At 33.8% G+C, this 16695-nt stretch overlaps 1 protein-coding gene across 1 annotated transcript in view; it reads left to right on the top strand.

Annotated features, from left to right (window-relative positions):
* Window positions 1-16695, top strand: part of LOC135196150 (GATOR complex protein Iml1-like) — a gene marked incomplete in the record, with an annotated part of 480334 nt that overhangs the window by 96704 nt on the left and 366935 nt on the right. The window contains 1 exon segment of the mRNA XM_064222704.1: window positions 1404-1544. Coding sequence (XP_064078774.1) covers window positions 1404-1544 — 141 coding nt within the window.

Genomic DNA, 16695 nt, shown 5'->3' with positions numbered 1-16695 from the left:
GAGCCCCGACTGACCGGATGTAAACATTCCAATTTGCTTTCAGCCGCCGCTTAGAATAGACATATGTTTCATTGCTCTCTGCCCAACTGCAATTGTAAGCCAAAACTATTACATTCTAGTAATATTGAATCATTTACCTTTTTGCACAAATTGGAAGTCTAGCACAATATTTCAATTTATGGTGAATTTATGAAAAAAACTTTTTCCTTACGTCCGCGCAGTAACTCTTCCGTAAAAATCATAAATTTTTTGTCTGATTGTCGTAATGTTTGCACCAATTTAAATTAGCCGTTACATAAAGTTTTATATATGAAAATGTGCGCAATTTTATGTAGAAAACATCTAAAAACAACCCATGGTTGTAGCTTTTATCAGTTTTGAAATATTTTCATATAAATAACGATAAATAGAAAAAATTCGACCTTCGGTCAAATGTAACTCGACCGAAATGGTCAAAAAATGCAATTGTAAGCTACAACACTTACAGTCTAGTAATATTCAATCAATTACCTTCATTTTGCAACAAACGGAAAGTCTCTAGCACAATATTTTGATTTATGGTGAATTTTTAAAAACCGCTTTTTTTTACATCCGCGCAGTACGAATTCATGCATCATATTGTGATAATATTTTCTCTGTGTTGCTTTGATCACTTTACAATTTGTTATATGCCAAAATCATTGCAATTTAGTGTACAATACAACAAAAAAATAATTAACTCATTAGCTTTAACCGTTTTGCTCACAGCGCGATTTGTATACAATTATATGTGAAATTTTTTTTCGCGCTTTCATATATTCCAATACTATTTATATATGATAATTACATTTTTTTTTCATTTCTGATGGTTGCATACTAAACTTCAGGCAATGACAAAAAATGAGCCAAAAAGGAACTCTTAATCTTGAAAATTAAGCGTGCTGTGATTTAAAAAAAAAAAAAAAAAATTCCACTTCGGCGCTCACTCGCAAACGCCGCTGGCATACGGGAGACACTTTCAGAAATGCCGGCTCGGCGTTTAAGGGTTAACCCAATGTGATTCTTTTTGTATAGTGACTAGTGGTTTTCCTGGTTCTTGTTTTTGTATAGTGACCAGTGGTTTTCCTGGTTCTCATTTTTTAATTTTTTTTATTTAGTGAGGGACATCAGTAGAAGTGTGAATTTAGTCATGACCCAAAAGCATAAAGCTCTTAGTGCTGTTGAAATACCAGAAGGCCAAAGAATTGAAGATCCTGCAAGGAAAGATTGATGTGTTAGATTTTCCACAGTCAGCATGGTCATAAACTTAGGTCTTGCTGCAAAATATTAGAATAATAAAGTTATTATGGATTATGAATTTATTTTCAGACCAGTCAAAACTTTCTTTTTATGAATTTTGTTGTAACATTTATTCTTTATTACAGGTTGTATATCGATCATCAACTAGTATGGTGTATCTTTTTGTTCAGATGAGCTCTGAAATGTGGGAGTTTGATATCTATGGAGACCTGTATTTTGAAAAAGCTGTCAATGGGTTCCTCTCAGATCTCTTTGCTAAGTGGAAGGTAACTATTTTGTGTGATGAAGTTTGATTGTTATTTGCTGATATAAAAAAGTTGTCCCCTTGCTGGGCTGAAATTCACAGTTAGAAAAAAAAATTGATTGGTGTTATGTTACATGGTGAATATTATAGTACAATACTATTTGCTATTGCTTTAAGTCTTTCCTTCTTTACTGTCCTAAAGGTAATATATAATGAGAGACTTAAGTGTATCAGGATATAATGGATGGTTAAAATGCTGTTTTGTACTGTAATAATTTTAACAAGTTAATTTGAATTAGGCTCTTTGCTGCTTAGAACTTTGTAAACTTTAATTTTTCTTTATCTTTATAATGGATGGTTAATATACTGTTTAACCCCTTCGGTACCGCATGACACATAATTGGCAAGATGCTGCATCCCACATTTTTTCAACTTACCCTAGAGTCCATTTAACCCTGAAAGAAAAAGGTTATACTAGTATTTATTCTGCTTTATATATTGATGGAAATTAATGTGAAGTCACATATTTACTTACTTTACTTACTTTATCTTCCCGCCACTGGCCAGTGGCATAAGGCTGATACAATTCCTCTCCATCTGTCTCTATCCCGAGCCATTTCCCTTGCTTCCTCTAGGTTATGGATTTCATCCTCAAGATCCCTGACAATTATGTCTATCCACCTCGTTCTTGGTCTACCTAGCGATCTTCTTCCTATTTGTACTGCTCTCAGTGCTCTCCTGGGGTCTCTGTTCCCATCCATCCTCTTAACATGTCCAAACCATTTCAGCCTGGTACTGACTGGCCTTTGCCTCAATCTTATCCTGATGTCTTCATTTCTAACATAATCATCCCATTTAATGCCAAGTATCCTTCTCAGCAGCTTCATCTCAAAAGCACCCAACCTTCTCTCCTCTGTTCTGGTCTGTGCCCAGGTGGACGAACCATACATCAGGACTGGTAGTACTACTGCATTGAATATTCTCATCTTAGTTTTCAAGCTGATTTCATGCCTTGACCAAACGTTTTTTCTCAGAACCTCAAAAGCTCTTGCTGCTCCTAGTTTTCTTCTTTGTATATCTTCAATTTGCCTCCTGTCTGCTGTTACCACTTCCCAAATATACAAACTTCTCAACTTGCTTGAGTTCCTGTCCTCTGATTGTCATATCCTTCATGTGCACCCAATCGTCATCCTTTTTCTGGCTTGCATTCCTCAAGAATCTCACAGCTGCAAACATAGCCCTGCTCTCACCAATTTCCATAGCTACTTCAACTTCAGTAGCTCTTTCTTTCCAAAACATGTTTTGGTCATGCTTCATCCTATCACTTAGTTCTCTCAGCTTTCTATTTCTTTGTCTTTTTAGGTGTTGTTTCTTCTCTAGGTCCTGTTCATCGTCCATTTGAACTCTCAACCTTTGTTGCTCTTCACTTAAAACTTTTGCTTCATCACTGAACCAAGGTTTGCTGTTACTTCTCTTATAACCTAACACCTCTGTTGCTATGTCCTTAGTATCTGAACTTAATATTGCCCAGGATTCCTCAGAATCCATATCCATATTTTCCATACCAGTTAATGCCGCAAATTTGCCTCCTACCTTCACCTCATACTGTTGTTTAACTCTTTCATTTCTTAACTTATCTACGTCGAAACTTTATAGTTCTTCTTTTTTCTTGATTGGCCTTTAATTTTATTATAATCTTGGAGTTTACGAGTTTGTGGTCAGAAGGAACACGGCAGCCCCTAAAAGTTTTGGTGTCTATTATAGACTTCTTCCATTTCTGATTTACAGTAACATAATCTATCAAATTTTGTACCAATCCATTTGGTGACACCCACGTAGTTTTGTGCTCTAATTTATGGTTGAAATATGTGTTTGTTATAGATAACCCAGATGCACCACTTAGCTCTAAGAGTCTTCTCCCAGTATCATTTCTAACACCAATTCCAAATTTTCCAAGTGTTCCTACTGTAGTGTTAAAATCCCCCATCAGCAACAACATATCATGTCTTCTAACCCTCTGTATGATTCCAGTTAGCTTTTCATAAAATGCATCCTTCTCTTCTCCACTCTCTTCAGTGGGGGCATATATGTATATATATATATATATCTATATATATATAGATATTATATATATATATATATATATATATATATATATATATATATATATAGAATTATATATAATATATATATATATTATATATATTCAGGCGGCCCGCGGTTAACGGCGCAATCACTCAACGGCGAATCGGTTTTACGGCGGTCGTCAAAAATAATCATTAAAAAAATAAGGCATTTTAAAGGTATCTTTTACGGCACTTTAGGCCAAAAAAAAAAAAAAAAAAAAAAAAAAAAAAAAAAAAAAAATTTTCAGTTAACAGCGCCGTTGTCTAACGAGTTCATACATATGTAGAAATGCTGTTCAGACCACAAAGGTTATGCAAATTATATTAACAAATTTTATGGAGAGTTATTATGTAGGTATTAGGGTAAAATATATGCCTCTGACGCTGTTCTATGCCGAAAATATCGAGTTACATAAGTGCAAATTTAGCTATGGATGTGTCGATTCATAAATGTTCATGCTTTTGTTTAAAATGTGTATGAAAATGTATTACGTGAAAGGCATTTTTATTTCTGTACAGAAATATGATAAAAAGGCAGCTTTTGAAACTGCCCTTCACGTTATCAAATACGATGTTTTTTCATGTTCTTTCTTGTATGCCGCCGCCTGCCGCTCTTCCGAAAATATCGATTTAAAAAAATGCAAATAGCGATCGCTGTGTAGATTTTATAAATGTTTATGCTTTTATGTTTAAAATGTGTATGAAAATGTATTACGAATAGGGTATTTTTTGTTTCTGTGCAGAAATATGATAAAAAGGCAGCTTTTGAAACTCCCCTTCAAGTATCGACTACGATGTTTTTTCAGTTCGTTCTTGTATGCCGCCGTCTGCTGCTCTTCTCCGAAAATATCGATTTAAAAAAAGTGCAAATTAGCGATCGATGTGTCGATTTTATAAATGTTTATGCTTTTATGTTTAAAATGTGTATGAAAATGTATTACGAATAGGGTATTTTTATTTCTGTGCAGAAATATGATAAAAAGGCAGCTTTTGAAACTCCCCTTCAAGTTATCGACTACGATGTTTTTTTCAAGTTCGTTCTTGTATGCCGCCGTCTGCCGCTCTTCCGAAAATATCGTAAAAAGAAGAAGAAGTGCAAATTTAGCGATCGATGTGTCGATTTTTCAAATGTTCATTCTTTTATGTTTAAAATGTGTATGAAAATATATTGCGTAAAGGTATTTTCATTTTTGTACAGAAATAAGATACAAATTAAGGCAGCCTTTGTAACTACGCTCCACGTTGTCAGGGGATGGTTTTTCATGTTCGTTCTTGTCCGCCAGTTCCGAAAAATGCATTGTGTTATTTTATTAATTTTGCATCTTTTCCATAAATCCTTTAAAAAGTTATACATTATTTCACTGTATCCAAGAATATTGTATGTATTCTCATATTATTGTATTTTAAAATACTATGGCAAACTTAAGCCCGTATTCCGCGGAGCGGCCAATGTTGTGGTTTGAAATCAGCTGATGAATACGAGTCTGTTTCACCATAACGCAATTCTGAGCGAATGCTCTTGCTTCTAGTTAGCATAAACGAATAACTATATACTTGACTTATATGAGACAAAGTTATTTTTCCATATACAGCGTGTTTTTAGGTGGAATTATTTATTGAATATGTCTCGTTGTGAATGTGAACTACTATTTTTTTCGTTAACAGATTACGTTGGCGGCATGTTTATTGCATAAAAAATTACGTGATTCCGTTCGCAATACGTAATCCTTTATATCATCGTAATACGAACTTTACGTTATTTATCTTATATCGGCGTGAAACCAACAGTAAAATGTGTTCTTTCAAGCACAGTAGTTTTGATTAAAATGATTTTATCCCAATTTTATCTACAGTTGTGTGTGATGGCAGACATTTACTGCAGTTTTATCCTTGTTGCCGATGTACGATAATAGTCATTAGCAGCTTGAACAGTTTTCTCAGCTTCAGTTATAACTAGGTTTAAATTTAACGGTATATTTCCCGATTGATCTTTAATCTATATTATCTCTGATCTATAGCAAATAAAGTTATTACATTAAGATATCTCAGTTCTATTCTATACATACCGCCATTTATAACAAATACGGTAATGTTGCATTGTAGTACGATGATCGAAATACAAGACAAAAAGATGTTATCCAGTTCGGTTGTACTTAGAAAAAAAAAAAAATAAATAAATAAAAGGTCGTTTCTCGTTCGGTTGTTCATGGCTGTACACGTTCACGCAACGAGTATAACGTTAAAAACCATTAACTTTCATCATTCTCTTTTGCTGTTATTGAACTTATGTAACTAGAAGATGGATAAAGTTAGGCCATTGTAATTTGATCTCTCATAAAATCGAACTATCGTAAGACTAATGATCGTAACCTGAACACTACAGCTACCTTTGTACACTGTATAAACTTTATTATATCTTTTACATACTCTAGACACCTACATGTACTGTACAGTAAATTCTATAGTACTATACTGCATAAATATAATTTTACTTATTGCGCCGTTGTTGGGAATATGGCGCCTTTTGACTTGTCTAGAGTTTTGTAAAAAAGGTGTGCGGCAGCCGTAGGCTTTAAAATCGCTCAGCGTCGAAAATCGCTTGGCATCGGTGGCCAGGAATGGAACCCCTGCTGCTAACCGAGGGCCGCCTGTATATATATATATATATATATATATATATATATATATATATATATATATATATATATATATTATATATATATATACATACATACATACATACATAGTGTTCCCCCCGTATTCGCGTTCTCCGGATTCGCGGAGTCACACATTCGCGGATTTTTCTTTGGAACCTATCTAGAAATTATTCGCGGACGGACTCGCCCATTCATGGAATTTTCCGACGAAAATAATCACTAATTAGTGTATTTTTGATGTTTTATTTTCATGACTAAATACATTTTTATGATACAAAAAGGATTTAATAATTTTCAAATATTAATTTTGATTAATACTGTATTAGTAAGTTTAATAAGTTTAAATATCACATAATAAAAGTAATAATTCTCCTCTCTCTCTCTCTCTCTCTCTCTCTCTCTCTCGTCTCTCTCTCTCTCTCTCTCTCTCTCTCTTCTCTCTACTACAAAGATGTATGTTTTTTTGTATGATAAATAAATGATTTACTATTTTCAAATACAGTAGTACCTCGAGATACGAAAGGCTCAACTTACGAAAAATCCAAGTTACGAAAGCCAATGCGAAAATTTTTACTGCTCTACATATGAAAAGTTTTCAAGATACGAAAGGTTGTTGCTGTAAAGTCCCGAGATTCGCCCGGACCACCGAGAACAATTTTAAAACTCCCGCGCCGCCACTGAGTAAACTCGCCACCATCCTCCCGCTCTCCCATTGGTTCCTGATGCTAGTCACCCCATAAGGTCCTGCAGCATCTACCCCTTGTGCTTTAAGTATTCTATTGGTAAAAGGTTGCTGTAAATTGAAAAACTTATTCATGCAATACATTTAATAAAAACAATTAGTAAAAGATATAAAGAATAGAAATGAATGGTTATCATACTGTTTGGTAGTTTTCAGTAGTTGAAGAGAGATAATGAAAATTTATGGCTTACTGTGTAAAAGTGATTGCTTGGCTATCGTTCGATACTAGTAAGTGCTGGATGTAAACAGACGTTTGGAAGCTTTTTTTTTTTGTTTGTTTATTATAGTTAATGGTTACTTAATAACTATTTGAAATGAGTACATGCAATACATTTAATTAAAAAATTGTGAATTAGATATCAGAAAATATAAAAAAAAAAAAAAAAAAAAAAAAAATAAATCAGTCTGCCAACAAATAGGTAATTTTTAGAATTCTTCTTTTGTTTTATTATTACGTTACGTATTACGTATGTTTCATTACAGCTGTCAGTAACTCGGTATCTCCATTAGGTAAAGATAGAATAAAGAATAGAAATGAATGGTTATTATACTGTTTGGTGGTTTCATTAGTTGAAGAGAGATATTAATGACAATTTTTGGCTTACTGTGTGCTAGGAAAAATGATTGCTTGGCGCTCGTTCGATACTCGTAAGAATGTAAACAATCGATTGGAAGGTTTGTTTTTTCTTTGTTTGTGTATTATAGTTAATGATTAATTAATAATTATTTGAAATGAGTACATACTGATTATTTATACATTTTATTGACATATTCTAAGCTTTAAGCTCTTAGGTTTAGATGTCAGAATTATAGACTAGGCTACAGTAGCAACCGCTAACATAGGCTAGGCTTATTGCTAAGGGACATATGCTAAAGTCCTAATATATGCAGTAAAAATGGGGTTGAACATTACATGCAGTTGAATATTACTCAAGTATGTACAGTATTTTGCCTTTTTGGAGACATTTTTCTTCCGTCGTAACCCTAGAACATGTGTTTTAGGTCTGGAAATATAATTTACTGGGGTGTTTTTGGAGGGCTTGGAACGGATTAGCCATTTTACATGTAAAATGTGTTCCAAGATACGAAAAACTCATAATACGAAGGCCGTCTCGGAACGGATTAATTTCGTATCTCGAGGTACCACTGTATTAATATTAATTTATACAGCAATAATATCAATTCATTAAAGAAAATACCATAGTGAATTGGTAAGATTTTAGCTTATAAATTTAAAAAATTATGGAAGAATGAAGGAAATCCCAGTCAGATTCTTTCTAAAAAAAACTCAGATATACGTATCAAGTTAAGTGACCGGAGGGGGAAGGAGCTGATTTGTTGCTGTCATTCAAGTGGGCATGAAATTTCGACCTCTCTCTCTCTCTCTTCTCTCTCTCTCTCTCTCTCTCTCTCTCTCTCTCTCTCTCTCTCTCTCTCTCTCTCTCTCTCTCTTTTACTGAGATGAGAGATTTTTATGGTACATATATGCGTAATATGTTTATTAATATTTTCAAATAATAATAATAATAATAATAATAACTGTAATTACAAAAATCATATGTGAAAGTATTTTACAAATACTACGATAATCTCTCTCTCTCTCTTTCTCTCTCTCTCTCTCTCTCTCTCTCTCTCTCTTAAAGCGATGTATGTTTTTTGGATGATTTACTAATTTTCAAATATCAATATTAATGTAAACAGCAATAATATAAATTCATTAAATACTAAAGTGAATTAGCAAGATTTTAGTTTATAAATAAAAAGAATTGTGGTTAAACCGTGTCTTGTACGGTAAGCCAGCTTGTTGGCTGGGTTCCAACTGTCAAATCCAGTGTTGCCATCTACTGACCATTGAGATTCTCTCTCTCTTTCTCTTTTGCTGATATATATGAGATAATTTCTATGGTACAGGGTATGTTTATTAACCCTCTTACGCCGAAGAGGTAAAAAAAAAATTGTCTCCCGTGTGCCGGTAGGTGTTTCAGAGTGAGCGCGGAAGCAAGAGAAAAAATATTTTTTTCAAAAAATCACAGCGCGCTTAGTTTTTCAAGATTAAGAGTTCATTTTTGGCTCCTTTTTTTATCATTGGCTGAAGTTTGTTTAGTATGCAACCAGTCAGAAATGAAAAAAATCATCATTATCATATATAAATAATGGGCCAACTATATGATAGCGCCAAAAAAAACAAAATTTTCATATATAATTGTATTCAAATCACGCTGTGCGCAAAACGATAAAGGTAACAAGTTATTTTTTGTTGTTGCAATGTACACTAAATTGTGATCATTTTGGTATATAACACATTGTAAAACGATAAAAGCAACACAGAGAAAATATTATTATTCAAAATAATGCATGAATTCGTAACGCGCGGACGTAAACAAATATTTTTTTTTCAAAAATTCACCATAAATCAAATATTGTCCTAGAGACTTCCAATTTCTTTCAAAATGAAGACAAATGATTGAATATTACTATACTGTAAGAGTATTAGCTTACAATTGCAGTTTTCTACCATATCTGACGAGTTAAAGTTGACCGAATGTCGAATTTTTTTATATATTATATTTTTTATATGCAATTATTTTGGAAATAACGAAAAAGTCTACAACCTTCAAATATTTTTTGTTTTATTCTACATGAAATTGTGCACATTTTCATATATAAAACTCTATGAAATGCCTAATATGAAAACTGAGCAAATATTCCGAGAATGGTACGTACGCATTTCGGAGATTTGTGGCGGAGAATCCGGACGCGGAGGGAAGGAAAAAAAGATTTTTTTTTGTTTTTTTTTTTTTAAATTCACCATAAATCTAAATATTTTGCTAGGGACTTCGATTTGTTTCAAGATGAAGATAATGACCGAAATATTACTAGACTGTAAGAGTTTTAGCTTACAATTGCGTTTTTTGACCATTTCGTAGAGTCAAAGTTGACCGAAACGTGGTTTTTTTTTATGTTTATCGTGATTTATATGCAACTATTTCAAAAATGAGAAAGCTACAACCTTCAATTATTTTTCTTTGTTGTATTCTACATGAAATTGCGCACATTTTAATATATAAAACTTTATGTAACGGCTAATTTAAAATGGTGCAAACATTACCACAATCGCACGTATGATTTTTTCGGAAGAGTTACCGCTTGCGGAACGTAAAGAAATGTTATTTTTTTCATAAATTCACCATAAATCGAAATATTGTGCTAGAGGACTTTCAATTTGTTGCAAATGAAGGTAAGTGCTTGAATATTACTATAAGCTTTTAGCTTACAATTGCGTTTTTTCAAACATTTCGGTAGAGTCAAAGTTGACCGAAGGTTGAAATTTTGGCAATTATCGTTATTTATATGAAAACTATCTCAAAAACTGATAAAAGCTACAACCATGGGTTGTTTTTAGTTGTATTGTGCATGAAATTGCGCACATTTCCATATATAAAACTTTATATAACGGCTAATTTTAAAATGGTGCAAACATTACCACATAATCGCATGTATGATTTTTTTCGGAAGAGTTACCGCCCGGGACGTAAGGAGAAAGTTTTTTCATAAATTCATCATAAATCGAAATATTGTGCTAGAAGAACTTCCAATTAGTTGCAAAATTAAGGTAAATGATTGAATATTACTAAAATATAAGAGTTTTAGCTTACAATTGCGTTTTACGACCATTTCGGTAGTCAAAGTTGACCGAAGGTTGAAATTGAAATTTTGGCAATTATCGTTATTTATATGAAAATATCTCACTGATAAAAGCTACAATCATGAGTATTTTATTGTTGTATTCTACATAAAAATGCTCACATTTTCATATATAATACTTCATGTAACGGCTAATTTACAATGGTACAAAAATTATGTCAAAGTGACAAAATAATTTCCGAGATGTGTCACAGATACTTTTAGTGCGGCAAGAAAGAAATTCACGCTTGCGCGCCTGCGTAACGATAGTAAACAAAACAACACCTTGATCCGTGAACTCCCAGCATCCCCCAAGGCGCATGATTCAAAAGTTTTAGGCTGGTAGGCCTAGGCCTATAAGTATTTTTCCGCGAATTTAAAAAAAATTTTTGTAAGTCGACGTAAAATACATCCAGTTGGCACACGGGAGACAAAAAATGTCGACGTAAAATACGTCCAGTCGGCGTGAGAGGGTTAATATTTTCGCATAATAATAATAATAATAATAATAATAACTAATCTCAAAAATTCACATGTGATAGTATTTTAAAGAAGTACAATAATCTATCCATTTCACTCTTTTAAATAAGGACAACCCTCTCTCTTCTCTCTCTCTCTCTCTCTCTCTCTCTCTCTCTCTCTCTCTCTCTCTCCACACGAAATACTAGCATGCGCTTAGTGGTAACTCTCGCCCTCTGTTTGGGCTGGAAGTGTATGTATAAGTATATCTTTAAGGACATTACTACATTTTATGGTAAAATAATAATATACAGTGCTAGTTTACAAATAATATTACGTTTAATGAGATTAAACAGTAACAATAACATTCTCTCTCTCTCTCTCTTCTCTCTCTCTGCTATTGGCTGTTATATATTTCTAATGGTAAAATGTTTAAGATTACTTTAAAATGATATTAATAATACCAATTCAATGGTAAATTGATGTAGGATAATACTTTAAGTAGACATTTGGTATTTGTGATTTCACATTCCATTGTTCCCTTGTAAAAAGAAAATGGATGTCTCAAATAGTAACAGTATGAAAGAAAACGTGCATGACTGAATACTTATGGGGGGACTGAATTATTTTCACATACGTAACTAAGTCATTCAGTACCTACATAGTATGTATTTATGTATACATAAGATGTAAGATTTACTTTAAAATAGTATTAATAATATTTCAAAGATTAATATGAACCATAATAGGATATGTTTATGTTTAGATTTGATGAAGGTGGTCTTTTGCAAAAAGGGATACTTTGGTGTTTGCATGTCCAGGATAGTTTATGAGCATTTTTAGAGGGGGGTTCCAAACATTTTCGGATTCTAACTATTCGGGGGGGGTCTGGTACGCATCCCCCGCGATTACGGGGGGACCACTGTATATATATATATATAGATCTATATATATATATATATATATATATATATATATATATATATATATATATATAGATAGAGAGATAGATAGATAGTCCCTGGGTTACGACAAGGGATCTGTTCTTGAGACGCGTCGCAAGGCGAAAATCATCGTAAGCCGGAACATTGTCAAAAATCCTAGAAAACCTTACTTTTAATGCTTAAGGTGCATTCAAAACTATTTAAACTGCATTCTTATTGCATTATTCATCAAAAAAACCTTTAGATATTGATTATTTTGCATTTTTGGTGTCATATTTCATCTGCCAGATCAGCGTTTGTAGGCGTCGTAACTCTGGAACATGCGTCGCAACCCTGGAACATGCGTCGTAACCCTAGAAATAATTTCTGATATATATATATATATATATATATATATATAGATATATATATATATATATATATATATATATATTGATAGGAAGTATATATATATAGATTAGATATACTATATATATAATAGTAATATACTATATATATATATATATGATATATCTATATATTGATATAGATTATATATATATAATTATATATATATATATATATATACTATATATATTTATCAATATATATATATTATATATATTTATGTATATAGATATATATATATGATGGTATATATCTTATATATTTATGGTAGGATATATATATATTATATTATGGATATATATATATATATATATATTTAATATATATATATATTTATATATAGAGAGTATATATATATTGATTTATATAGTATATATATATATATATATATATAATTGTGGCTATATATATATATATATTATATATATATATAGATATATATATATATATATATATGTAGATATATTTACTTACTATGTTATATATATATATATAATATTATATACTATATATATATATATGTATATATAATATAGATATATTAAATTTTATAGTATACCAACAACCATATAGTATGTATATATCTATCTATTCTATTATTTATTAATATAATATCTAGTATATAATATATATACATACATATATAATCTATTCTATTTTTAAATATATGTATATGTATAATATATATTATATCTATATATAATCTATCTTATATATATATATGATATTAGATACTTAAATAATAGATATTATTATATATATATAATATAATATATTTATATATCACTTGATTCAAGTATGAATACTCTGGGATGTGGTTGTTGATGGGTTCTTATTTGGCTAATGAGACCAATTCTCGAGCCACATACTCTGTCACAATTGGGGCATGTGTTGTTAGGTGGGAGTGGAGGCTGTGGATGGACCTGACGAGCTTGTCTTGCAGCTCTACGGTTCTCCAGATGCTGCTTTCTGTTCTCTTCATAATTTTTAATTCCATCTTTCACTTTAACTCTCCAAGCAGATCACTCCATTGCATCGGTCTCCCATGTTTTATAGTTAATGTTACATGGTTTTAAGTTGTCTTTTAAGCTGTGTTTGAATCTCTTCCTTGGTTTGCCAACATTTCGAGTCCCGTCACTTAGCTCTGAGTAAAAGAGCTGCTTAGGAAGGCGGCTGTCTGCCATTCTGATAACATGCCCTGCCCATCTCAACTGGCTTTTTATTATAATGGCCTCAATACTGAGGCAGTTGGCCTCTTCAAGAACACTTACATTAGTGCGGCGGTCTTCCCAAGTTATTCTCAAGATGTTTCGCAAGGACCGCTGATGGAATTTCTCAAGGGCTTTAACATGGCGTCAGTAAGTTGTCCAGGTTTCGGAACCATAAAGAAGGGTAGGTAGGACTATTGCCTGATATACCTTTATTTTGGTGTTAACACGCAAGTCATGATCCTCAAAAATTTTCTTGCGTAGTTTTCCAAAAGCTGAGTTAGTACATCTTAGACGATATTGGCATTTGAAGACAGATGACTGTCCAGGTATGGGAAGCGGTCTACAGTTTCTAGAGCTTCTGCATTAATTTCTATAGTAGGTGCAACTCTTATGGCTTCAGTTTGGGGTGGCTGATATAATACTTGGGTTTTTCTGATGTTGATGGAAAGTCCAAGACGAGAGTAAGCATTTGCAAATGCATTCAGTATAATTTGCAGATCATTTTCAGTTTGAGCACAGACAGCGTTGTCGTCTGCATACTGAAGCTCAACAATAGCAGAAACATTGACTTTAGTTCTTGCCTTAAGCCGGTTGAGATTGAATATTCCTCCATCTGTGTATCCATTGATGGATACACCTGGAGGTAATTCATCTTGAATGAGGTGCAAAACAACAGTTATAAATATGGAAAACAAGGTAGGAGCAGCGACACACCCTGTTTTATGCCTGATTTAACTTTGAAAGGTTCAGTAAGGCTACCATTAGCCATTACAGTCACCGACATATTATCATGTAGTAGCCTCAGGATCTTTATGAATTTTGGTGGGCATCCATATACAGATAGTATCTCCCAGAGCAGCTCACGCTTGACACTGTCAAAAGCTTTAGTCAGGTCAATGAATCCCATGTAAAGGGGTTTTTGTTGTTCTCGACATTTTTCTTGCAACTGCCTCGCCTAGAAAACCATGTCAGTTGTACCACGAGCAGGTCTGAAACCACACTGAGACTCGGGTAGGATCTTCTCAGCTAGAGGTGTTAGTCTTGTTGTAAGAATTCTTGCTAAGACCTTTCCAGCTACTGACAGGAGGGTAATTCCTCTGTAATTTCCACAAACTGATCGGTCCCCTTTTTTTTATACAGTGTGTTGATAATTCCATCTATGAGGTCATTTGGAATTTCCTCATGCATCCAGATTTTTTCAATTAGTTGGTGAAGTTTACGCTGTAAGGTTGGTCCTCCGTATTTATATATTTCAACAGGAATGTTGTCGGGTCCCGCAGCTTTGTTGTTCTTCATAGACAAGATAGCCAACTCCACTTCCTCTAGAGTTGGTACCACTGTAAGTGTCATATCCAGTGGGAGACGAGGGAGTTGTTGTAGTACATCCTCGTCTATCACAGGGTCTCTATTAAGTAGTTCTTCAAAATGTTCTTTCCAACGACACAGGATTTCATTATTGTTTTTAAGGAGTCGAGTGCCGTCTTGACTACGTAAGGGTGATAGCCCTTGGGAACTTGGCTCAAATATAGTTTTCATTCCACTGAAAAGGCTTCTCATGTCATTTCTGTCAAAGAAGGATTGGAGCTCATTTGCTTTGTCTGTCAACCACTTATTTTTCATTTCCCTTGTGGCATTTTGTGTCTGAGCTTTTGCCGTGCAGTGTATTTTCTTCTTTGTTTCAAACTTTGCGTCATTCAGATGTTCAGATATTTTCTGGCCTTTTGAATAAGATCTTGAATAGCTGCATCATTCTGATCAAACCAATCCTGATGTTCGTATTTCTTCAGACCAACTGATTCTTTACATGCGCTGATTACGGAACCCTTAAATTTACTCCAGTGATCAACAATATTGGGTGGATATTCCTGTTCTAGTTTATTAGCGAGACACCGCTGAAGTTCAAGCTTATTCGAGTAGTTCTTAACTGAATCAACGTTAAACTTCAGTCGCTTTAGTGCATGTGCGTTTCTCTTTTTAGTCAATATCTTCATCCTAATACAAGAGTATACCAGGCGGTGGTCAGTCCAGCAGTCTTCAGATCCTGTCACTGGTCTTGTAAGTAATACATCCTTTCGATCACGAGATCTTACTATAATATAGTCTAGGAGATGCCAATGTTTAGATCTTGGATGTTGCCAGGTGGTTTTAAGTTTATTTTTCTGCCTAAAAAGAGTACAGTGGTACCTCGAGATACGAAAGGCTCAACTTACGAAAAACTCGAGATACGAAAGCCAATACGGAAAATTTAACGGCTCTACATACGAAAAGTTTTCAAGATACGAAAGGTTTCTGTAAAGTCCGAGATTCGCCCGAACCACCGATAACAATTTTGAAACTCGCCCGCCGCCAACTTAGTAGACTCGCCACCATCTTCCTGCTTTCCCATTGGTTCCAAATGCTAGTCACCACCATGAGATCCTTCTCTCCTTTTGGTCAGCATCCCTCCCATCATGCATCTATGTACGTGGTGGCGTGCCTCGGCCACTCGGTACCAGCATCGTTATCGTACGAATGGGGTATTCGTTCGGTCTAACGATTTCATTTAGTAATGTAAATTCGTTAGTGATTTCGTTGCAGTATACGTACTTTATCGTGTTGTGCGAAAACTTTATTGTACTTATACGTAAATTACCTACAAGATAACGTAGCCATGGGTCCCAAGAAAGTTGAAATTCACGGAAAGAAGTGAATGCTCTCTTTGGATTGAGTGTGATCTCCAAGGAATACGGCCAAAATCCGTCGACAATAGGCACCATCCTTAAACAGAAGGATGTCATCAAAGCAGCTACACCTTCCAAGGGCATCACTATTTTGTCCAGCAAAAGGACCCACGTGCACGACGAGATGGAACGGCTGCTTCTTGTCTGGATAAAAGACAAAGAAATCGCAGGCGATACGATAACGGAGACGGCAATCTCCCACAAGGCCAGCGCTATTTTCGGCGATTTGATTGTGCAGGCGGA

This window comes from Macrobrachium nipponense, chromosome 17, assembly GCF_015104395.2.
Source record: "Macrobrachium nipponense isolate FS-2020 chromosome 17, ASM1510439v2, whole genome shotgun sequence".
NCBI lineage: Eukaryota > Metazoa > Arthropoda > Malacostraca > Decapoda > Palaemonidae > Macrobrachium > Macrobrachium nipponense.
This window is presented reverse-complemented; position numbering and strand designations above follow the sequence as displayed.